Below are 23,930 nucleotides of genomic sequence, written 5' to 3' on the forward strand. Positions count from 1 at the left end.
GCTTGCCAAATGGCACCCAAGCTGAAATGCATTCTTATAGGTAATTATCTAATTCGGTTCATACTTTCACCTCTGCTGGGGAGGTTCGAATCTCTGGAGGCTGAAAGCAAAGCAGGCATTACGTACTTAGAAAGATGAGTTACACAGTTCTGTCATTGTAAAAGAAATAGTTCTGTACCAAGAGCCATAACTCCTGGAGTTAGAAAATGTGAAAAATGTTGATTGAATTGTTATCTTTATGTTTTAGAGCTTTCGGAAATGTTGAAAGTGCTGCAATGAAAGCACATTCATTCATTCCTTCCATATTTCACATTCATTCACTTATTCCATGAATATGTCCTGGGCATCAACTCTGTGCTAGGAATGCTCTAGGCACCAGGAGAATAAAACAGTCTCTACCCTTATAGAGTATACCTATCAGCAGGGGAGGCAAAAAAATAACATATAAACAAACACGTGTGATGTTTAATAGTTTAAGTGCTCTAAAGAAAATAAGATAAACCAGGATAAGGGGATAGAGAATAAAGATAGGTTTTTGTTGTTTTTTAACCAATTACAATTTTTAAACACCTTTTTGTTGTGGTGTAATTGTGGATTCACATGCAGCAGTGAGAAATCATACAGCGAGATATGTTTACCCTTCACCCAGTTTCCCCCATTGGTAGGATCTTAAGTAACTGTAGTTTAATATCACCACCAGGACCTTGTTAGAATCCATTGAGCTTATTGAGATATGCCTGCACCTGTGTGTGTTGGTGTGTATTTAGTTCTATGCAGTTTCATCACACGTGCAGAGTCATGTGACAGTTACACAGTCAAGGTAGGGAACAGTCCCAGGACCAGGATTCCTCATCCTACCCTTCTGTAGCAACAGCCACCTCCCTGCCTCCTAATTAACCCCTGGCAACCACTAACATGTTCTCCAACTCTATCATGTGTCCTTTCAAAAATGCTGTATATTTATATATATATATCACTTTTTGTCACTCAGCATAATTCCTTTGGGACCCGTCCAAGTTGTTGCATGTATCAATCCTTTGTACCTTTTTCTTGCTGAGTAGTAGTCCATGGTATAGATATACCATAGTGTAAATATTCACCCATTGAAGGACAACTGGTTGCTTCCAGTTTCCAGCTGCTATGAATAAATCTTCTGTCAACATTCATTTACAGGTTTTTGTGTGAACATGTTTTCATTTCTCTGAGATGAATGCCTAGGAGTGAAATCGCTGGGTTGTATAGTAAGCACATGTTTGGTTTGTAAGGAACTGTTAACACTCCTGTTCTGAGTGGCTGTACCACTTGGCATTCTCTCTAGCAATGTGTGAGTGATCCAGTTTCTCTGCATCCTTGCCAGCATCTGATACTCTCACTACTTTTTATTTTAGCCATTCTGATAGGGGTCTAATGATACCTCATTGTGGTAACAAAAAAGATTTAATGTTTATAAATAAATTCAATCTTTCAAGGTAGTCTCTTTAAGGGTTATATAGTCATAAGTACTGCCATCTTTCAGAGTGATTCTGAAGTTCCTCTTATGATTCAGAGCCTGTTTTGTCTTAAGTGGCCCAATACAAAGAACAATAGGAGGTTGTTTGTATCCTCATGCCTGGAAAAGGCAGACAGTGTTCACTTTGAATCCCAGTGAGACCCTAAAGAGCTGGAGCTGCTTCTCACTGTATTAGTCAGGATAGCCCAGGTTATGCTGCAGTAACAAACAGCCCCCAGATCTCGGTGGCATAAGACAGCAAAGATTCTCTCTGTTTTTTTTTTTTTGGTCACGCCATGTGGCATGCGGGATCTTAGCTCCCCGACCAGGGATTGAGCCCATGCCCCCTGCATTGGAAGCACAGAGTTCTAACCACTGGACCACCAGGGAATTCAACAAAGATTCATTTCTCATTCCTGCTTTATGTCTGGAGAGTTGGATCAAAGGTCAAAGGGTTCTGCTCATTTTAGTTAGTCAGGGTCCCAGACCAATGGGGCAGCCACCATTTCAAATGTATCTGATCCGTGCAGAGGGAAAGAGAAATCTAGAAGGTCTCTTGTCAGCAGTGCAATCTTCCACCAACATTCCACTCATAACTCCTAACTTTCTAAAACATGTCACATGGCTTCACCCAGCTAAAGGAACTGAGGAAGTGCAACCCTACCATATATCTGGAAGGCAGAAAGCCAGAAATATCCGTTGACCAAACAGCATTATCAGTGTGAGCCACAGGCTGTAGGAGGAGGAGTGGGGATGGGGGGTGGGCAGTGGCCCCTGCCATCGTCACTGAGGGGGGTTGGGCAGCAGGGCAAGGATAGGTAGAGTAAGAGCACGAGGAAATCAGTCTCATTACTTCTGAACCAAACTTGTTTTTACTCCAGTACTGTTATCTGGCCTTAGCAGTCTAGGCTCTAAGTGTCTTCTGATTGTGACAATTAATTTTACCCTTAAAGAAGTAAAAGTTGCACCCCTGAAAATGTTAAAAAATAAAAAATCCAAAGGAAATTCCACAGAAGAAAAATTAGAAATGTTCCCAGCAATGTCAGCATCCCTGGAGTTGGTGTCCAAGCTCACATGGCTCCTGCGCTGGGCAGACAGTTGTGACTTTGGCCTTGAGCTCTGTGTGTGCTTGTTAAAGGTCTTCACATTCCTACAGGATGCTGTGGTCTTGACCGGTCAGACATGAACAAGCATGAAGTGCATTTCTATATCTGATTTTACGATTAAGGAATGTGGACATTGCCCTCCCCCTTTTATTCTTTTGCCATTGGGATATGTGTATATCTACTCAACTTGGGCTTTAACCCTTTGTGCCAGGTACAAAACATAGCGTTGGCACATAGTAGTTGCTCAGGGAATCTAAGTCTCTGGCACTTGTGTTAACGTGTGTGGTCTGGGAAGGCAGCCCATAGATTCATTTGACTACTCAGATATGGGATCTGGCTCCATGCGGTAGGGCCCAGAGCTGTGCCCCAGCTGCTGAGGAAGCTCAGGTCATCTTGTTTACAGAGGGAATGACTTCAGTTTGGGGGATCAGCCACTGCCCTTCCATCAGCCCCCTGCTTCTCCAACCCTTTGTTCTTTGCACCTCGAGTTTACCACTTCTCCCTTCCACCGTGCCTGGCCCACCTTCATTTGTGATACTGTATGATACTGCCTTGTTTACATCCTAGAATACAAGCTTACAGTAACAGGAGTAGCTGTCATTTACTGCATGGCCATTGGTAAGTGCTTTTCATAGCACCTCCTGTTCTCAAAACAACTCTGTAAGGTAAGTTCTATTATTCCCAATTTATTAAGGAGGAAACTGAGTCTCGGTGAGGTCATATAGCTTCTCTGGTTTTTCATTTGCATCTGCTTGACCCCCAAACCTGAACTTCCCTACTATACTGGGTTGCTTCCCTATCTTTCTTTATGTTATTCAGTATAAGATGCCTCCACTCCCCTCCCCATCCCAGATTTGGTGGTTTTATCTGTTGTCCTCATGTTTTGAGTAATATCAAAATTGAAACATCCAAATTGAGGATATGCCATTTTATTGTGTCTCTCTAACACATCTTTATTAATTTGATGATTCTATCATTCATCCTTTTTTTGAGAATATTTATTTGGTTGCGCTGGGTCTCAGTTGCGGCAGGCGGGCTCCTTAGTTGTGGCTCACCAGCTCCTTCGTTGCGGCACGTGGGCTCCTTAGTTGCAGCATGTGGACTCTTAGGTGTGGCATGCATGTGGGATCTAGTTCCCTGACCAGGGATCAAACCCGGGCCCCCCGCATTGGGAGCATGGAGTCTTAACCACTGTGCCACCAGGGAAGTCCTCTATCATTCATGTTTGTGATGATCTTTCCACGTCTGTTGTATAATAGCACTCTTTTTTTTGGATTAAGTTGGAAAAATTTTTGCCATATTTGAGCTGAAAAAGAGCACAGTGTTATTGCCCTTGTGAGTCTGTTCTGCATGCTTTTGAAGAATTGCCTCTTTTCTCCACCATGTAGTTTGAAAGCTTAAGCTGTTGGGATCTTGCCAATTCTGGCTTCTAGACAGTTTCTCTTTCTGATTGTTGGTGCTTGTACATCACAGAGTTGTGAATGCCTTTCATGGTTTTCACATTTACCTTTTCATCACTACACCTCAATGATGGCACCTAGAATATATTCCAGACACTCAGTTAAGATCTAGAGGGTTTTGCACCATGAAGTCACTGAAGTGATGCTGAAGGTGGGGTGTTAGCATTTGTGAGGGTTGAGCCAATGCCAGTTAAGATTGCTGAGATGGCCAACAGGCACATGAAAAGATGCTCAACATTGCTAATTTTTAGAGAAATGCAAATCAAAACTACAATGACATATCACCTCACACTGGTCAGAATGGCCACCATCAAAAAACCTACAAATAATTAATGCTGGAGAGGATGTGGAGAAAAAGGAACCCTCCTACATTGTTGGTGGGAATGTAAATTGGTGCAGCCACTATGGAAAACAGTATGGAGGTTTCTTAAAAAACTAAAATAGAACTACCATATGATCCAGCAGTCCCACTCCTGGGCATATATCTGGAGAAAACTCTACTTGGAAAAGGTATGTGCACCCCAATGTTTACAGCAGCACTATTTACAATAGCCAAGACATGGAAGCACCCTAAATGTCCAGCAACAGATGAATGGATAAAGAAGATGTAGTATATATGTACAATGGAATATTACTCAGCCATAAAAAAGAGAATGAAATAATGCCATTTGCAGCAATTTGGATGGAGCTAGAGATTGTCATAAGTGAAGTTAGTCAGACAGAGAAAAACAAATATATGATATCACTTACATATGGAATCTAAAAAAAATGATTTAAATGAACTTATTTGCAAAAAAGAAATAGACTCACAGGCAGAGGAAACAAACTTATGGTTACCAAAGGGGAAGGGCAGTGGTGGGGGGAGATAAATTTGGAATTTGGGATTAACAGTTACATAGTACTATATATAAAATAGATAAACAACAAGGCCCTACTGTATAGCACAGGGAATTATATTCAGTACCTTGTGTATAACCTATAACGAAAAAGAGTCTGAAAAAGAATACATATATTTTTATATATATGTGTGTGTGTGTGTGTGTGTGTGTGTGTGTATATATACACACACACACACACACACACACACACATACATATATATGAAAAAAAAGTTTTCTGAGAAGCCTCAACTGTCCAATAATTGTTGTTGCTGCTTCCTCCTGGGAGGTGATGAGGAAGGAGCTTCAGGTGTGGGAGACCCCAGCTGTCGTCCCATGGGCGGCACTGGAGCAAAATGTTTGATGGCTTCGTCTGTCTCCTGCGGCTATTTCCCTAGGCACAGTGTCAGGAGCTCACACAAGCCAGTCCAGACTTTGGAAAAGCTGAAGCTCATGGAGGTAACAGGTTTTGCACTGGAGGAGTGCGTACCTTCTGTGACATGGAGCACAGACAGGGAGTGCGCCCCGTGTGGGCCATCCCTACGCTTGAGCCCGAGTGGAGACCCCAAGCGCTAGCTTAGAAGACGGGCTGGGACTCATGGCTGTGCCCCCCATGGCTTTCCAGGACAGCGGAGAGTATTTTAATCCCTTTTGCTCGTGAGTCATAGGGTTATTCAAGACCCTAACACAAACTTCAAAGAGCTCTAAGCATGTTTTCTAAGTCCTTTTTGGATAGTAAGGCAATATTTGTGATGTCCACAGAAAGAAAATTCACCAGTAGAGATCTGAACTAAAATTACTTGTGCTCATCAGCAATTTGTGAAGGCGCAGAGCGCTTGTTCTGAAAATAGAACAAAAACACACATCCAGTCTGTTCTTAGCTCTGTTCTTAGCTTAGTTAATCATACTCTGAGAAAGCCTGGGTTGCTGTTCAGGTCCTTTGAGGGTAAGCAACAGAGATGTCTGTAAAAGAAACATCATTTACTGAATAGCCTCCCCGTTTCAACTCATTTAGCTCACATCTTTTTTTCTTTGACCAATAGATGCCCCTGATACAAATATAAATGACCTTACAATATAGGGGAGGTGAGAGAAGGGAGATAGAGGTTCCAACAAGAGGAACCCCTCTTTTGAAGCCCCACTTGCTTTTCAGAGCATTGAAGAACATTTTAGAAAAGTTTTATTTGGAGACCCAGCTATAAAACTTAGAATAGTTAATGTGCCTCATTGACTGTTCTCGCATCTACGCATGTATTTTTACCCACAACGTTCTCAAAGGGAAATGACCTTCTGGTGACCTCATCAACTGTGTGGGAACCCACCTGGAGAGGTTACCTGGGGTCCTGAACTAGCAAAAGCTATTTCTTTGGGGTTGATTCTGGCATCAGAGTTAGCTCCTCTTTTGATGGCTTCATTTTTACCCCGCAAAAGATGGTTGACAGTAACACCCATCATTCTGTAAAGGACAGTTTTTGAAATGACAGCTAAAGCCTGTGAGAAAGTGAGAATTTTTATGACTTATCACCGAAAACTTAGATTATCTTAGAAAACTGAAAAATAGCTTTGGAGAGAAGACAGAAAAGTTTGGTGACCAAGCAAATTAAGATTATTTTCCGGAATCTATTACTTGGTATATTGGAAATTGGATATCATGTACAAAGCTACATAAAAGAGTATTTTTTTTCTCTTGCAAGGATAATATCACAATGCTTCATACAATGAGTATAAATAAGAAAATATCCTGGTCCCAAAGCTCAAGCAAGACAGACCATCTTCATTTTGAAGGAATCCCTGGCATTCCTTGTCCATAGGAAGACCTGCATATTCTCCTGCTGAACAATTTTGGAGCCTGTGACCTTCATGTGCATTATAAACATATTTTCCCATGTTGTGTAGTTGTCTCCACTGTTATAATCTTAAAGGATGCATGTATAGCACAGGGAACTATACTCAGTATTTTGTAATAACCTATAAAGAGAAAAGAATTTGTATATATATAATATATAAATATATAATTATATTATATATATAATAATATATATATATTCCTCAAAACCTACCTTGAGATCAAGCATTGTCTTTTTACTTTCTTTCCTCCCTCTTTGGCTCACCTTTAGCAGTGGGCCAGAGAATAAAACCACAGCGGTGGACCATAAGACCACAGGTGGTTTGGGGAAGTACAGGATGTGGGGAGACCCGTACTGGTTCGTGCTCTACCGTGTTCCAGGTGCACCTCTTGGACAGATATCTTAAACTCTTGGCTTATGACTCCCAGAGATCCAGAAAATAGATCAGCAGTGGCTCGGGAGGTGTGGTGGGTCCCCTGCCCTGGGTCTTCCTTCAGCCTGTAACACGTGCGTGTTCTCTGCTGAATGTCTTTGCAGGAGCCGTGAACTTCCTGCGTTCTCTCCTGGAACCAGATCCTGTGAAGAGGCCCAATATCCAGCAGGCACTGGCGAATCGCTGGCTTAATGAGAATTACATGGGCAAAGCGCCATGCAATGTCACCTATCCCAACAGGTAATCCAGTGCACTCAGAGGGACTCCTCCTCGGGCAAGATGGGGCCTGTCTTACGAGCCCCTGAATAGTTCTGGACAGGAAGCTTCACGTGATTCAAGCAAAGGCCACGTCTTCTCTTGGCCGCCCTTCCCCACTGCACACACAAGAGGAAGTGAAGGCGGGGCCGGCCCGTGTGGCTGTGCAGAGTGCGCCCTGCAGGGGGCGCCCGGCGGAGGGCGTGCGGGCGCTGAAATCAGGCCGCACTCCCCTTATCAAACCTGTTACCGAGGGCGTGCGTTTTTCCAGAGCAGCACCTCTTTCTAATTCACACCAAGGGACCGTGTAGACTAGCTATGACCTGAGTGAGTGTGTGTGTGTTTGTGTGTGTATGTTTGAGTGTGTGTGAGTGTGTGTGTGTGTGTGTGTGTGTGTGTTCCACTCAAGACCTCTCCTGTCGGCATCGGGCGGAATCCAGTGGAATCGCGTCTCTCCCTTTTCAAACCATCCCCCGGGCTCCTCTTCTGCCACTTCTTTGCTCCGATGTTTGTTTCAGCCCTAAGTCCCCTGCCCTGAAATGTTGGGGGCAGAAAGAAAAGTCAAGAGCAGGAGTCCTTTGCTTCGGGCCGTGTCTCCCTGTGCCATTTCTGTGAGGAGGAATCTTTAGGGAAGCTTACAGGCAGGAGTCCACAGGAGTCCTCAGGTATCACTGAGGGACAGCTCATGATGGCCCACGTGTCCCCATGCGCGGGTGTCGAGTACAGATTTGAAAGCAGGTACAGGAAAACATTTCCTTGTACTTTTCCCTACTCATCTGACATATTGTTAACTAGCCCGAGTGGAGGAACGAGGACCCTCCCCTTGGTGACTTTAGACCCAACGTGAGGACCTATGGGTCCAATACCCCCCAGGACTGGGACCTACCTTGAGTCCCTTCTTCCTTCAGACCTGGAGTGGCCTGTGCATTCTAGATCTGAAGCTCAGATGAAGACAAGAGAACCACTGATGAAGTGGGACAGATAGAGCACTGACAGGGCAGGGAAGAGGTGTCCTCTGTGATCATATCTTCAAAATGCCCAGGAAGGTCTGGAAACATCCATCCACCAAGACTTATGAAAGTTGCAGCGCTGACTTCTCCAAATGAGATGGGCAGGCAGAGCTCCGTCTTGGGGAGGAAGTTCTAGAAGAACTTCAGGGGGTGTGGGTGGACGGTGCTGGGACCCGCCTCCTGGCTACTGGGCCACATTTGCACCCGCCATGGCCATAGATAGCTGTCATCTACAATTCTAGCATTTGACTTGTGGGAGGTAATGTAAACAAAGTCTAGGTTACTTAGGTTACCAAGGGAACCTGGAAATAGACTGCTGGTTTCCAGTGCTGGCTCGGTTTGGGCTAGTACCTGAAATAGACACCGGGAATATTAGCCCAGCATGAGACTGAAAGCAAAGCCGAGGCGCCGTGCCCCGTCACCAGGGCTCATTCTGCCTGCCTGGGATGCCCAGGTGTGCTCTCTGTAAAGGAGGAGGCCCCGGGGGCAGCCAAATGGGTCATTAGCCTAATGTAATCACGGCCTAAATGAGCAGAATCAATCCACTCGATGCAGCAGCTGTTAAAGGAAGTGAAGCCGCTGTTAAAAATACAGTCCCCCCCTCCTTGCTGACCACATCTTCATTCACAAAGATTCAGGCCCAGGCATCTCATTTTGTAGCTTATAAACAGGCTTTTGTAGATTAAAACTTAAATTCTAGTAACCTATACTGGCTTTGCCAGATGGGTCATTTCTGCATTTGGACTTGGTCAAAAGCAACACAGGCTGCACATGATCTAGTTGGGTAGATTGTAAAACCGGTTAAGAGCTTGTATATTAAGGAAAACAGCAGCTGAATATCTTCTGTTTAGGTAAGGTTCGTTACGCATTTTATACTAGAGGCAAATCGATGTCCAGTTTTTAAGTAATGAAACCAGAAATCGCAACTATTGGAAAAGACACGAGTTATTTACAGTCTTTATTGTGAAAAATATATAATGCAAAAAAAAATGTGCTTTTGATGATTAGTTTTCTGGTTTTACCAGCACACAGATAAAGGGAATAAGAATATGTGACCAGGGAAAGGAATATTTTCTTTATAAAGTCTATTTTATAGTTTCCCAACATTCATAGCCCCAGATTTAATTATTTTAGATGTTGTCAATGTTTTACTTCTGGGAAAGAGAGAAAACAAAGGTCCTGTGTTTTATATCACTCTTCTTTAAAGCCTTCTGTTAATTTGTTTGGGCCTCCAAGTTGATATCCCCATGAGGCAAGAGGAAAATGTCTTTAAATGTAAACTCTTTATAATAAATGTTCATGCCAGTTAGTCACAGATGTTTGCTGTGTGCCAGGCTCCCCTCCCTGTTCTGGGAGCAGACATTTTTTTTTAGAGCCGACCCTGGATACCTCCTTCCTGTCCTGCCTGGGCCTGGACACTCTCCCACACCTCCAGTTAGCTCTGGAGATGAGTGGGAGGGAAAGCAGGTCATTGGTTCACAGGACGGAATTAGACCAAAGTGGAATAAAATTGGAGTTAATGCAAATTTACTCAAAATTATACCTAGTGTTCTGGAACATGTTTTACCATTGTCTATATCATCAAAACGTGGAGAGATACGTTTGTTCTCTACATCTGTGTCTCAATTTCTGCCCTGCAAACCAGTTCATCTGTACCATTTTTCTAGGTTACACATATATGCGTTAATATACGATATTTGTTTCTCTCTTTCTGAATTACTTCACTCTGTATGACAGTCTCTAGATTCCACCACATCTCTACAAATGACCCAATTTCATTTCCTTTTATGGCTGAGTAATATTCCATTGTATATATGTGCCACATCTTCTTCATCCACCAATGGGGGAAAGCGGTGGGGGGGAGGGGTTGGTGGTGGGATGAACTGGGAGATTGGTATTGACATATATATACACTAATATGTATAAAATGGATAACTAATAAGAACCTGCTGTATAAAAAAAATAAAATTTAAAAAAGAAAGCAACTTGGAGAGATAACACAGGTTCAACAACTGATACAAGAGAGCACTAAATACATGCATTGCTTATTGAAAATGTTTAAAATATTACTCTCGGTCAAGAGCCAGTCCACAGTCTACGTTGGGCAGAGTTCACCTGATTTGGAAGACACGGGTACAAACGGCAGAGACGGGGTGTCCCCCCCTGCTCATTTTCTTCCTCTCTCCTCCACCCCCAGCCCCACCCTGGTGGCACCCCACACCCAGAGCACCCTCCCTTCCAGGGCCTGCTCCTGGTAGGGGGTGGGGCCATCCGTGTGTAGCTGTGGGTGATGGGCCAGGGGTGGGGGGGAGGGTCACAAAACTCATGATCTGATTGGCTGGGAGGTGAGGCCGTGAGGCTGTGGTCTGATTGGCCAATGTCAGTGATCTCATGGCCAGGAGTGAGGTCAAGCAGCAGTGGTGTCACTGACCTAGGGCAGGGCTGCTAGCACGCGGTTGTTACCAGATAGTTTCAAACAGTTGTGCTTTCTGTGTTAAGTGCTTGTGTCAATCTTCACGTAATTGTATCCTTTTTAAACAAACGTTTTTATTTTTAACCATTAATCATACCAACCATACTCCAACCTGCTTTCTAGAATTTGTGATTTTGTAGCCAACAGGAGTGAGGAAAGCAGATTTTGTGGTTTCTTGGACACCTTTTCTTTGGACGGCACTTAGCCAAATAGAGGGAGAGCTGACCTAGGTTGCAATGGTCAAGAGACCTAGGTCTGCCCTTGCTGCCCCTACTAACGGGCCTGTGAACCTGGCAAGTCGGTTTCCTCTTCTGCACCATTATGGGGTTATACTGTGTGGTTTTTCCTACTGTTATGGTTCTGAGATTCCACCAGAAATGTCTTCAGACTCTTTGGCGGTGGTTACAGAGCTCTCTAGCCAGATGTGCTCGCCTTCTGCTCACAGAGTACTGTATTTGCATCTCTCTTAAGGACTGTAGCACGTTCTCTCTGATGACACACCTCCACTACCAACACACATACTCTGTATGCCCCTCAGCCTGTTTCTGTGTTCTCCATAGCTGCCACTTCTTGCCTATGTGTCCCTGGACAAGTTACTTCCCTGTTGTGGCCCTCAGTTTCTCCATCTGTAAAATGGGGATAATAATGGTACCTACTCAGAAGACTGTCATGAAGAATAAATGAATTTATTTTCTCTCTTCCCCACTGGAATGTAAACTCCCTGAGGCAGGGACTTGTTGAATAAACGAATGAATGAATGAGTGGTTAAATGAATGCCTGGCATTCATTTCTTTGGCATTTTATCCCAAGGAGTTTATCTTCATAATACTCCTGTGTAGAAGCTTTAACCTGTCCTCTGAGAGCACTTTACTTTACAGCTGAGCCCCAAATCCCCTATTTGTGAACCTGTGAACTCACATTGTTCCTTCAAACACGCTCTGGGCTGTCTCCTGAACACCCTCCTTTCCCAACTCAGCTTCCACCCAACCTAAGTGTGGGCCCCACCCCATCTCCAATAAATACATTTTAAGGAAAACATGTCAAATTGTAAAGAAATTTGGGACAACTGGGGAAATTTGAATATATTCTAGATATCAGAGAATATTAAGAGATTACTAAAAGTTTGTTGGGTGTGTTGATGGTATTGTGGTTCTACAGGAGATGTCCTTGGTTTTTAAAGATGCATGTCGAGGTGTTTAGGAAAGAAGATGTCATGATGTTTGTGATTTAAAATACTTTAGGAAAGAAAGGAAGGGAGGGAGAGATGGAGGAAGGAAGGAAGAAAGAAAGCCAAAGTGTTAACAACTGGTTCAACCAGGAATTGGGTACACACATAAGCTATTAGACGATTCCCTTTACTTTTCTGAATATGTAACTTTGCATAATAAAGAGTCAAGTGAGGGCTTCCCTGGTGGCGCAGTGGTTGAGAGTCAATGCAGGGGACACAGGTTCGTGCCCCGGTCCGGGAAGGTCCCACATGCCGTGGAGCGGCTGGGCCCGTGAGCCATGGCCGCTGAGCCTGTGCATCCGGAGCCTGTGCTCCACAACGGGAGAGGCCACAACAGTGAGAGGCCCGTGTACTGCAAAAAAAAAAAAATCAAGTGAATGAATGAGTGAATGAATGGACTGATTGTTCATGAGGGGGCGTGTGTGTGTGTGTTGTGTGTGGGGGGGGGCGATTTCTGTGCTGTCATGTTTGTGAGCATCGCTAAGGAGGCCCTGGAGCCTCTCAGCGACAGTGGAGAGGTGACTGGTTCTCTGTCCCTCCGCCCCCCAGGATTTCCCTGGAAGACCTGAGCCCGAGTGTGGTGCTGCACATGACGGAGAAGCTGGGCTACAAGAACAGCGACGTGATCAACACCGTGCTCTCCAACCGCGCCTGCCACATCCTTGCCATCTACTTCCTCTTAAACAAGAAGCTCGAGCGCTATTTGTCAGGGGTGAGTGGAGCCCCGCCGTGGTTTTCTCTGCTCTCTGTGGAAAAATGAGCTCTGACACTTGAAGTGTTTCCCAGTTACTGACACTTGATCTGAGCTGTTAATTGAAACTAATGTGAGGCTGAGTTTCCTGAAGGTGGGATACAATAGTAGCAAAACCTGCTTCTCAGGGAGCGCTTTTTATCTGAGGTGTTTTAAAAATATTCTCCCACAGAGTTAAGCTCTGGGCAGACTCGTGAGAGATTCAAGCCTCTGTTCCTTTCAGCTTCTTGTTGCCTTTTTGGCTCTGTTTCTCTTTTCTCCTTGGGGTCCCCACTTAGATGCACTGGGGCTTGTGTAATCATAAAAGTCGGGGAGCAGAGCCCCTCAAGCATTCACCTCTAAAGCATGGTAGATGAGAAAGCCACTATTTACATTTACTTCTCTAGAAAACAAAAGTGAAACCTTGGCCCCTTCACTCAGTCTGGGCATCAGATAGTCCAGGTGTCGTGTGTGTTGAAGATGAAGGAGGTAGAGCTGGGAGCCTGTTTTGGACCATGGTACCCTCATGCTTTGGTCACCTTCATCCTTCCGCCTCATGAAGTTCATACATGCCTGGATGAGGGAATTTACATGCTTCAGTATGTAGTTTTGACTAAATCAACTCTTTCCAAATGGACAATGGTTAAAAAAGAATTCTGCAAAGAAAACTGGATCCCAGGCAGTATGGATTCTGCATATCACTTCTTCTGTTTCTCCTACTCAGAATGGTGAGGACTGATCAGATCTAACAGGAAGTCAGCCAGAGAAACCTGGAATTGTCAGGAAGCCCATCTGAAATTTGATTTCATACCCATTCCTGAAGGATGACCTTCACCTTGCCTGTATGGCGCCTTGAGATCAGGTTGTATGGGGTCATCACTGTTAGGAAGACGTTTAGAATCCAGAGCGTAAAGAGGAACTTCTAGAGTTTTCGGTACTATTTAAAGTCATGTGATAGCCCGATATCACACAACATTCCACTAAACAATAGGCTTACAAACCTTTTATGAGGTTTTTACATTAAAGCTAAAGGTGAAAATTCACCAATAGTTGGGGAAATGCTGTTCTCCCTGTTGAGGGAGAAAATGACCAAAATGATGCCCAGAAGACAGCGTGATCAGAATGTGTCTCTCATTAGCAAATGGATTTGGAGACATCTAGAAAACATTGCCGAATAGATGAAGAAGCTTGACGGGAGAGTTGTTAAACAATGGAACAAAAGCATAGATGTTTCGAAGCGGATTCAGCTTAGGGTATTTCCTAGATTTGGCTTCAACAGGAAATGATCCACAGACACCTTTTTTTTTTGGTGAGCCACCAGAGGAATGATGTACGTGAGAAGAAACATTATAGTAAAAGGCATTTAAAAATAAGAGCAATGTTTTATGGGGGAAAAACACATGCTCCAGAAGCAGTGATGGGACAAAACTTCGGAAGGGAACAGATATGCAGCTGGATTTCAGAGCCAGTGTCATGGTCATGGGAAAGCTACTGCAGGAGAGAAGTGGAGTTCAGAAAGCCTGGACCTTTGATACATAGTATGTTATTTATATCATTTTATTATGGGATAGGAGGGATTAAGAAATTCTCTCACAACAGAGGACAGAGGTCCTCTGTTCACCTATGATGATGAGCTTAAAAGACATGTTAGACTTGAAGCCATTTCTCATTTCTCTTTTATAAGAAGACCATATGTCCTATATTTCTTTCTTATCTTATCCTTTTAAATTCCTATTTTATTGCCTATTTTATAATGTACATGATATGTTAGTACAGTACATGCTTATAATTTATAAATAAATGTGCACATACTGTAGATGCCTGCTAACAACTTTTTTCACTCATATGGGCTCAAGGTCACACCATTTAGGAATCACCATGCTAGGGACAAGTAGTTCTCAAGTAAAAGGAACAGAGGAGGGTCACACGCTGATTTTCTTTTTGAAATGATGAATGTTGTTCAAAAATTCGTTTTAAAAAATGTTTCCATGAAACTGACTCTAAAGTTTATGATTTCACATATTTAAAGGATGACATTGCTACTTTCCTGAGTGAGCTAGCAGATTCAAACATTCTTCTTTTGGAAGAACCAGTTTTCTGGATACTGATCAATAAGATAGAGGGGCTTTTGTCTTTAAAATAGTTTCTTTCCTTATTTAAATTATATTTTTTATTTTTGTCTGTGTTTGGTCTTTGTTGCTACGCACGGGCTTTCTCTAGTTCCAGCGAGCGGGGGCTACTCTTCGTTGCGGTGTGAGGGCTTCTCTTATCGCGGAACACGGGCTCTAGGCATGCGGGCTTCAGAATTTGCGGCACGCAGGCTCAGTAGTTGTGGCTCACGGGCTCTAGAGCGCAGGCTCAGTCGTTGTGGTGCACGGGCTTAGTTGCTCCGCGGCACGTGGGATCTTCCCAGACCAGGGCTCAAACCCGCGTCCCCTGCATTGGCAGGCGGATGCCTAACCACTGCACCACCAGGGAAGCCCGAGTTTCTTTCTTATGTCTACCTCCACATCTACAGACGCAAACTTTGGTTACTCACACTCTTAATCACACGGCTCATTCCAAGTAAGAGACATTTGTGTGAAGCTCTTAGGGTATGTCTTGCCTTCTCTGGCTGTCTTGCCATCTGCTGTGTTTGCCCAGCATCAGGGTTACAAATGGTGCCGTGTTGCAAAGCTCTGTGGTTTTGTTTCCTGAGAAGTTCCTGGAAACTCAACTAACTTAGTTCTAACTGGAGAAGGTTCTTTCTTATTTTATTGTCTGTTTCACACTTAAACCTTAAATCATAGGACATAGCTGGTGTGAGAACCACTGTCTAGGTGGGTGGCTGCTTTTAAGAATGAATTATTCCCCACAGACAGCCATAGCTGGTCCACTCAGTAATTTCCACACAAGGCTAATTTAATTGCACCTGTGCACTGTGCCGGTTATGAATATCATTAACCAATTACTAACAACCGTGTATAATTTTGAAAGCAGAACTAGTGAACTAAAAAGTAAAATATTATATTGGGCGATTGGGATTGACATGTATACACTGATGTGTACAAAATGGATGACTAATAACCTACAAAAAAAAAAAGTAAAATATTGTAACTTAATTGTTTGTCATTTCTCCCCTTATCCCTTGATTCTTGTTTCCTCTTTCTAAAACCTAGAAGCGTGGATTTTAATTTGGAGAGCCTGTAAAGGCATTTTGTGAATATTTGTTGGCTGAAAAATTAATCAGTCATTTAATTTCACCTGTCGCCAGAGAGGATTGCACCTAAACAGTGCCCCTAGATCATCTTAGGTGTGGTTCTCTGTCTTCTTCTTTAAGCTATATTATGAATTGCTGTGACATTTATTGGGGTGGGGGGCAGGAACTAGGGCTTTTTTTTTTTAATTGAAGTATATTTGATGTACAGTGTTGTGTTAGTTTCAGGTATACAGCAAGTGATTCAGTTATACATATATATATATATATATTCTTTTTCAGATTATTTTCCATTATAGGTTATTACAAGATATTAAATCTAGCTCCCTGTGCTGCACAGTAGGTCCTTGTTATTTATCCATTTTTCATGTCTTAGAGTGGTCTTCATCGCACAGATGAAAGGACTGAGGCCCGGCAAGGAGCAGTGATGTGCCCAGGGTCACCTGGCCCTTTCCTGGCAGAGCCAGGAACAGAAATAGGTCACCTGATTCCGGGTGCCGAGCTCTCCCCACGCTTCGTCCTTGGATGAGGCTTCGCACTGCAATTAAGTGCCTTGCCAACCCCTTTCTGCCTTTTCTCAGCCAAGCGCTGGTTTAAAAATTAATGAATGCTTAATGGACATTTCTATTTCCTGTGAGTTAAGCCAGGCTTTTTTTCTCTTCTCCTCTGGTAGAGATCCGACATCCAGGACAGCGTCTGTTACAAGACCCAGCTCTACCAGATAGAAAAGTGCAGGCCCACCAAGGAGCCCTATGAGGTGAGTGGCCCCCAGAGCAAACCCCAGGATCCCTTAGGAAGAGTGGATTTCCATTCCGGGGGGGAAGCGGGGAAAGGAAACCCATTATTTTAGGACACAAAAGTAGCCAAAGACAAATACTGACTTAACTGAGCCTTTGAGACATGGTTTACAGCGGGGCCACCGTCGTTCAGTCTCTAGACTGTGGTTCTCAGTTGTGGCCACATAGTGGAATCCCTGAGGAGCATTTTAACATCTGGATGCCCAGGCCGCACCTCAGACTGATTCCATCGATCCATTCTCGATCTCCAACGAGATCGGGGGTCAGTATTTCTTAAAGCTCCCTGGATGGTTCCCAGTGGAATCCGCTGTCAGATCTCCAAGAGGTTAAAAACAAGGTGCTGAAAAATATAAGTGTATGTAACACTTGGCATCAGGAGAACAAAGTACAGTGAGGAACAGGAAAAAGTATCTGGAACAGTCCTTTCCAGTCAGCTGTCCCTGCTGACTTGATGCTACCTGGAACGTACCTGAGAGAAAATACCAAGACGCTTTGATTTCAGAGTAAAAACTGGTATCATATCGCCCCAAATTTGGACCCCAAATACATGCTTGTTAAGAGACTGTGCCTGGGAACTCGAGATCCAAGGCCTAGAGCACAGGGTAAGGGTCCTGCCACCAGGATTCCTCATTCGCTGTTTTGTGCAGTGGGGCCCGCCTGTCTTCTCAGTGCATTTCCGTGGAATATGGAACGAGCCGGGCTGCGCTCCACGGCGGCAGCAGAAAGCAAGTGGGACACGGCCCAGGCCAGCCCAGTGACGCCGGTGACGGGGCTGCTGAACTGCCGGCACCACGTGTAAATGCGGCCACCCCTGGGCATCGAGGCGGGGTCGGCTGGGGCAGCTGCGGGAGGAGGGCGGGGCTGGCCGGGAGGAGGGCGGGGCTGGCCGGTCTACACAGCCTGGGGGATGGTACCATTTAAGGAGGCAGAGAAAAGGAGGCGCTGATGACAGAGAAGCTAGCGAAGATAACGGGGCAGCCGGAGACCCAGGAGGGAGGGATGCCAGGGAGGACATGGGAAAGGTCAAGTATAAAGCAGCCAGTGGTGACAGCTGAGCGGTTTCTCGTCCTGGAGGAGGTGGAGAAGGCAGAAAGGAGATTGCGTGGATTGGGGGGAGTGAGGACCGTGAACAGAGATCTCTCCGTCGCTGCCGCTGGCGGTGAAGAGGGGCTGGGGAGCAGGCGGGCTGGGAGGCAGAGGAAGGAACTCCAGTGATGGCGGGGGAAGGGCATGCATTCAGAGCAGCCGGGGTGGGCCCTGGCCTCGACCCCAGGCTGCAGGCCTCCTTCCTCTGTGACTGGCTGTGAGGCACCAGCCTGCTGAGGACGGAGATAAGCTTTTGGAGGGGCAGCAGGGGGGTGCGGACTGGGGCTGGGCGGGGAGCATGGCTGCTAGGGCTGGGAGAGGGAGAGCAGAGATGGTGTAGGGCCAGACTCCCCTGAGCTCCACACCCCTCCGGCCAGTTGCTCACTGAACCTTCTGCGGCGTGAATGAAGGGGTCTCAAATCCAGCATGCCTGGAACCAACCGCACCTCTCCTCCCCCATCTCCCCCCACCCCTGGCCCCTATTTTCTGTCTGCAAACGGCATCCCCACCCTCAGTACAGGGCAGAAACCTGGAAGACCTTTGTATTCCTTTCCCTCACCCCGAGAGCCAGTCTGTCGCCAAGTTCTGCTGGTTTGACTCCTAAAACTCTCCAACCCCTCCACTCTCCATCCGACCCATCCTCGCCACCATCACCTCTTGCGTGGACCTCAGCTGCAGCCTCCTTCCTAACTGGTCCCGCTCCTTCCCCGTGACTACCTGGCGCTCCGTCCACACACCGGCCAGAGCGAGCGATTCACACTCAAATCAGACCATGTCACTTCCCCGCTTGAAACCTTCAAAGGCTTCCTTAACCTGGAAGGCAAACTCTGTGACGTGGCCACCACACCCCGGATTGAACTGGCTTTGCCAGCAACTCCAGCCTTGTCTCCCAGGCCCCGCACACAGCCCTGCTTCTTGCTTCATGCTTCATGCTTCATGCTCAGTCCCATGGGCCTTGAGACTCTGTGCTCTCTTTGCTGCCAGGGCTGGCCACACCCTGTTCTCTCTCCCAGAATGTTCTCCCCACCCCTCTCTGCTGAGTTAACGTGTATCTTCAGCTCCCACTTCAGCTCACGTCCTCGTGGACCCCTGCCATCCTCTGACCTCTGCCATTGGGTTGCATCCCTCCAGTACACACGGTCACACACGTTCTGCTTCCTGGGGCTTGTCGCATTGGCAGGGTTCTGTTTGTTCAGGGATTATTTGATTATCATGTCTTCCCCACTTCGGACTGTGAGTTCCTTAAGAGCAGGGACGGTGTCACTTTTGTTCCTCACGGTGTCCCTAGAGCCTACACAATGCCTGGCACCCAGTAGAGGCTCAATAAATATTTGCTAGATGAACAGATGAAATAATCAAGTGGACCTTGGTTCTAGTCTCAGAAAATAGAATTGGGCCAGCATCTGGGGAAGGTCGAACCTTCCGGGTGGGACACCTAGCTTGATTAAAGTAGGGGACCCCCTGCACCATAGCGTGCAAGTCGAATTATCGTCACCTGATGGCCATGCCCTGTGGCAGGGAGGGACCTCTTACAGTCACTTGTAGGGAGGGTGGGCACCTCGGCTGCGGTCCGGGGATACTGAAGTCACTGTTAGGCTCCCCTGCCTCTTGGTTTGACTGTTTGGGGCCTCAGGTAATAACACAAACTTAGACGCACCGCATGCCCCTGTGTGTGTGCCTACGCAGCTCTAAGCCACGTGGCTGACGCCCATGTCCTTGGTTGCCCTAGTACCCTGCCCTGCTTGTGTGTTAAGTGTCAGAACCGCGATGGTAAAGGGGCCTCTTTTTTTCATCCAGATTATTATTCTCAGTTGATTATATCATTTGGCCCGGAAAACACATAGTAAGCATTTTAAAACATTTGTCGAAATATTTAACGGTTAGGGTTTCAATAGGAACGCTAATGGGAAGACAGCATTTCAATTTTCTGTGATCCACTTGTTTTCTCCAAACTGCAGCGATCCTTGTGCTAATTAAATTACAGGCTCTGACTAGATGATGCAACTCCTCTCTCTGTTGGAACCTAGAAAGTGGAATGGGGCCAGTTAGAAAAAGTGGTGAGAAAGTCTGAAAGAAGCCAGATTTTCCAGGTAAAGCCCACTCAGAGCCTCTGTGGAGTTCTTCCCAGTTACCATCAGCTGGTCCAGGAGGAGAAGCGGCCAAGTGGCAGGGGCGGGAGGTGTTGTGAGCAGGAACCGTGGAATGAAGTTCAAGGTTGTACACAAGCCGGCTGGGGAGCGGCTCTGGGGCCATGTCCGGGCACTGAGGGCACGTGATGGTCTCTTCTTCTCGATCCTGGTTCTTTTTCTCCAAGGAGACGGAGGAGCTGAATTAAGTGGAAAGAGCTTCCCTCTTGGGACTACAGTGCCGTCATTTTATGACTTTACCACGTTCTTCCCCTCTTCTTCCTGTAACAGGCAGAGATTATGTCTGGAAAAGCGGGACACTTGTCTCACCTTAGGCATGTGCCCCAGAGATTCCTTTTCCTAAGACAGAGGCCCTGGGGGACCATGGGGGTCGTGGCAGAGCAGTCATCATTTCTAAACTGGCTTATTAAAGCTGTGGAGAGCCAGGAGCCAAGTTTGTTTAGTCTTGAAGAATAATGCTAATTTGTAGCAAAATGTAAGTTAGGACTGGAGGGCTTCTCTGGAGCGTCAAAGTAACATTGCAGTTTTGGAAGAAAAGTTGTGCAGGGGTGTGGAGGGACTGTATTCGTTTGCTAGGGCCGCCATAACCAAGTCCCACACACTGAGCGGCTTAAACAAGAGAAGTGTGTTGTCTCCCAGTTCTGGAGGCCAGAAACCCAAGGTCGAGGTGTCTGCAGGACTGGTTCCCTCCGAGGGTTGTGAGGGAGAATCCTTCATGCCTCCTAGCTTCTGGTGGCTCCTGGCAATCTCTGGCATTCTTTGGCTTGTAACAGCATCACCCCGATCTCCGCTTTCATCTTCACATGGCGTTCTGTGTGTGTGTGTGTGTGCGTGTGTGTGCGTGTGACCAATTTCCCCCTTTCTATTAGAATACCAGTGACATTGCACTAGAACGCACCCTGATGACCTCATCTTAACTTGCTTACCTCTGTCAAGGTAACACCAACACTCCTTCTTCTCAAAGGCAAAGGAGAGCAGACTTTCATACTCCCCCCTCCCCCAAGCTTCAAAGAGGATGTGATGGGCCTGTCCTGACCCTGTCTTCAAGTAAGGCCACATTCTGAGGTCTGGGGGTTAGGACTCCAACATATCAATTTGGGGGGAATAAAATTAAACCCATAACGGGGACTGTAAGTTTAAAGGTAAAATATTACAATGATTTTTCTTTGTGTCATTTTAAAATCTGTACAAATTTTTTTTTTTCTTTTTTTTTGCCGTACGCGGGCCTCTCACCGCTGTGGCCTCTCCCGCTGCGGAGCACAGGCTCCGGACGCGCAGGCTCAGCGGCCACGGCTCACGGGCCCAGCCGCTCCGCGGCATGTGGGATCTTCCCGGACCAGGGCACGAACCCGTGTCCCCTGCATCGGCAGGCGGACTCTCAACCACTGCGCCACCAGGGAAGCCCGTGTACAAATTTTTAAAATCAAGTATGGAATCAGGTCAAGCTGAATTGTTAGCAATCAGAACAGTGGTTACCTTTGGGGACAGGGAGAGGATGCTGGGAATAAGGGACTTCCAGGTGCCACCTGGGTTCTGTGTCCCGATCAGGGTGCCATTGCGATGTGGTTTTGCTGTTTGAGGCAACATATTGAACCCCTTACTCATCATCAGAGCACCCTTGTGTTATGTGTCCTAGACTTTAATAAAAATGTTGCCTAGAAAATCTATCCAGGGCAGGCGTTAGGACATCTGCTGCCTGCTTCCACGACAGTTTGGCTTCTTGTCTATAAACTTTGAAACGGAGAATCCTCAACCGGAGCTGCAAGTGGGAGGGGGTAGAGCTTAGGAAATAAACAGCAAGTGAAGCTTCTTGAATTGTTGAAAAATGCTGCTTTTTACAGGCCTCCCTGGGCACCTGGACAAGAGACCTCGAATTTCACGCTGTGCAGGTAAGAACCTGGGGGGTTATGTTGGATTACTCAGAGTTCTCCAGAGAAACAGAACCAATAGTGTGTGTGTGTGTGTGTGTGTGTGTGTGTGTGTGTGTGTGTATGTGTATGTGTGTGATGCTTGGACACCCAGGGAAGGGCTGATGTTTCAGCTTCATCCCCATGTCTCCTGGAGGCAGAATCCCTTCTTCCTCAGGACACCTCAGTCTTTTTCTCTTAAGACCTTTAACTGATTACACGAGGCCCACCCAGACTGTAGAGGCTAATCTGCCTTACTCAAAACCTACCAATTTAAATGTCAGTTACGTCTACCATATACCTTCACCGTAGCATCTAGACTGGTGTTTGACTAGACATGGGGTACCCTGGCCTAGCCAACTTGACACATGAAAGTAACCATCACCTATGACCCTGAAGGTTGGCAGATCTCTGCCCAGGGCTCTGGACCTTGCACGCCTCCATCCTGTCCTGAATTCCACCATGCAGAATCCTGTTGTAAGTGGATTTGTCAGAATCCCTCAGATCAGATCAGTGCTGTCTATGCGTAGTTGACCATTTTTTTTATTGTCTTGCTAAAACTACACGCTTGGCTATGCGTTCGTGTTTCTACCTGTAAAGAGTGGGGTTTGGCGCAGTGGTTGAGAATCTGACTGCCAATGCAGGGGACACAGGTTCGAGCCCTGGTCTATGAAGATCCCACATACCGCGGAGCAACTAGGCCCGTGAGCCACAATTACTGAGCCTGTGTGTCTGGAGCCTGTGCTCCGCAACAAGAGAGGCTGTGATGGTGAGAGGCCCGCGCACCGCGATGAAGAGTGGCCCCCGCTTGCCGCAACTAGAGAAAGCCCTCGCACAGAAACGAAGACCCAACACAGCCAAAAATAAATAAATAAATAGATTAATTAATTACTTATTCAACATCATCCTCTATTAAAAAAAAAAAAAAGAAGTGGGGTTTACAACAGTCCAGGGCTTCCCGGCTCAGTGGCCTAATTTATGAACCAAGCCCTCTTTTTTCTCAACTCAGTTGGTTGTTTCCTATGGCAAAATCAGGCCTCTGTGGCTTTCACTTATGGGATGGGCCGCAAGGAGCCAAAATCATCCAGCAGACAACACCTGGGCCCCTGGGCCGTCCCAGGTGTCCACGATCCGCAGCTGGTTCTGACGTTCCAAACAGCCAGGTGAGGTTGTCTCATCATCAAGGGGACACCAGGCTCCAGAAAGCCCATGCTGAGCGGACTTGAAGGCTCCTCAAAGAGGACAGCTGTAACTCGCCCGCAGTCCCCTGGCCCCTCCGCTGTGCCATCACTGACACCCTGTGGTCAGTTCTGCACCGCGTGAGGGGCAGGTGGCCCCGCAGGGCAGCACTTCCTCCTGCAGCCTCGGGGGTGCGGGGCTGAGGGGGTGGGCCCAGGAGGCGTGGCCGCGTCTGTCCTTGTTGAATGAATGCCTTTGCCTTTCAGACAGTGAAGCAGGCGAGATGTGGGGTTCATGTATATAACCGAAGAGCTTAGGAAGGACCCACCCTTTTGGTTACAGATGGGGAGGCCCGTCCCTCAAGGGGAAATGACTTGCTGAAGGTCACCTGGCCGTACCTTCAGGAGCAAAACGGGAAAGGCAGGGGGAGGGCTGCGGCTCCTTGGAGCCAGGAGCCTGGAGTCGCAGGGAAGAGTCTAAGGGGACCCGCGCCCTGGAGCTCAGATCTCAGAAGCTGAGGACTGGCTCCCCCATACCCCCCGGCCCGGCTGCCGAGCCTGCAGACACCTCCCTCCCGTAGCCCAGTGGATCCTCACTCACTGGTTTCTCCCTCTCCTCCATCAAACAATCCACGACATCCAAAGAGTCTTGGGTAGATACTCCTTTAAGGGGTCACATTTTCAAAGTGTCCAGCTTTGTAAATGTCCACG

At 46.4% G+C, this 23,930-nt stretch overlaps 1 protein-coding gene across 1 annotated transcript in view; it reads left to right on the plus strand.

The window, feature by feature from the left end:
* The window catches only part of HUNK (hormonally up-regulated Neu-associated kinase), a 112,840-nt gene that overhangs the window by 79,034 nt on the left and 9,876 nt on the right, over positions 1 to 23,930 (plus strand). Inside the window, exons 6-9 of the mRNA XM_060149432.1 lie at positions 7,317 to 7,452; positions 12,728 to 12,890; positions 16,778 to 16,861; positions 21,976 to 22,023. Coding sequence (XP_060005415.1) covers positions 7,317 to 7,452; positions 12,728 to 12,890; positions 16,778 to 16,861; positions 21,976 to 22,023 — 431 coding nt within the window. The remainder of the gene's footprint in view (positions 1 to 7,316; positions 7,453 to 12,727; positions 12,891 to 16,777; positions 16,862 to 21,975; positions 22,024 to 23,930) is intronic.

The sequence above is a fragment of the Lagenorhynchus albirostris genome, chromosome 5, assembly GCF_949774975.1.
Source record: "Lagenorhynchus albirostris chromosome 5, mLagAlb1.1, whole genome shotgun sequence".
In the NCBI taxonomy this organism is placed as follows: domain Eukaryota; kingdom Metazoa; phylum Chordata; class Mammalia; order Artiodactyla; family Delphinidae; genus Lagenorhynchus; species Lagenorhynchus albirostris.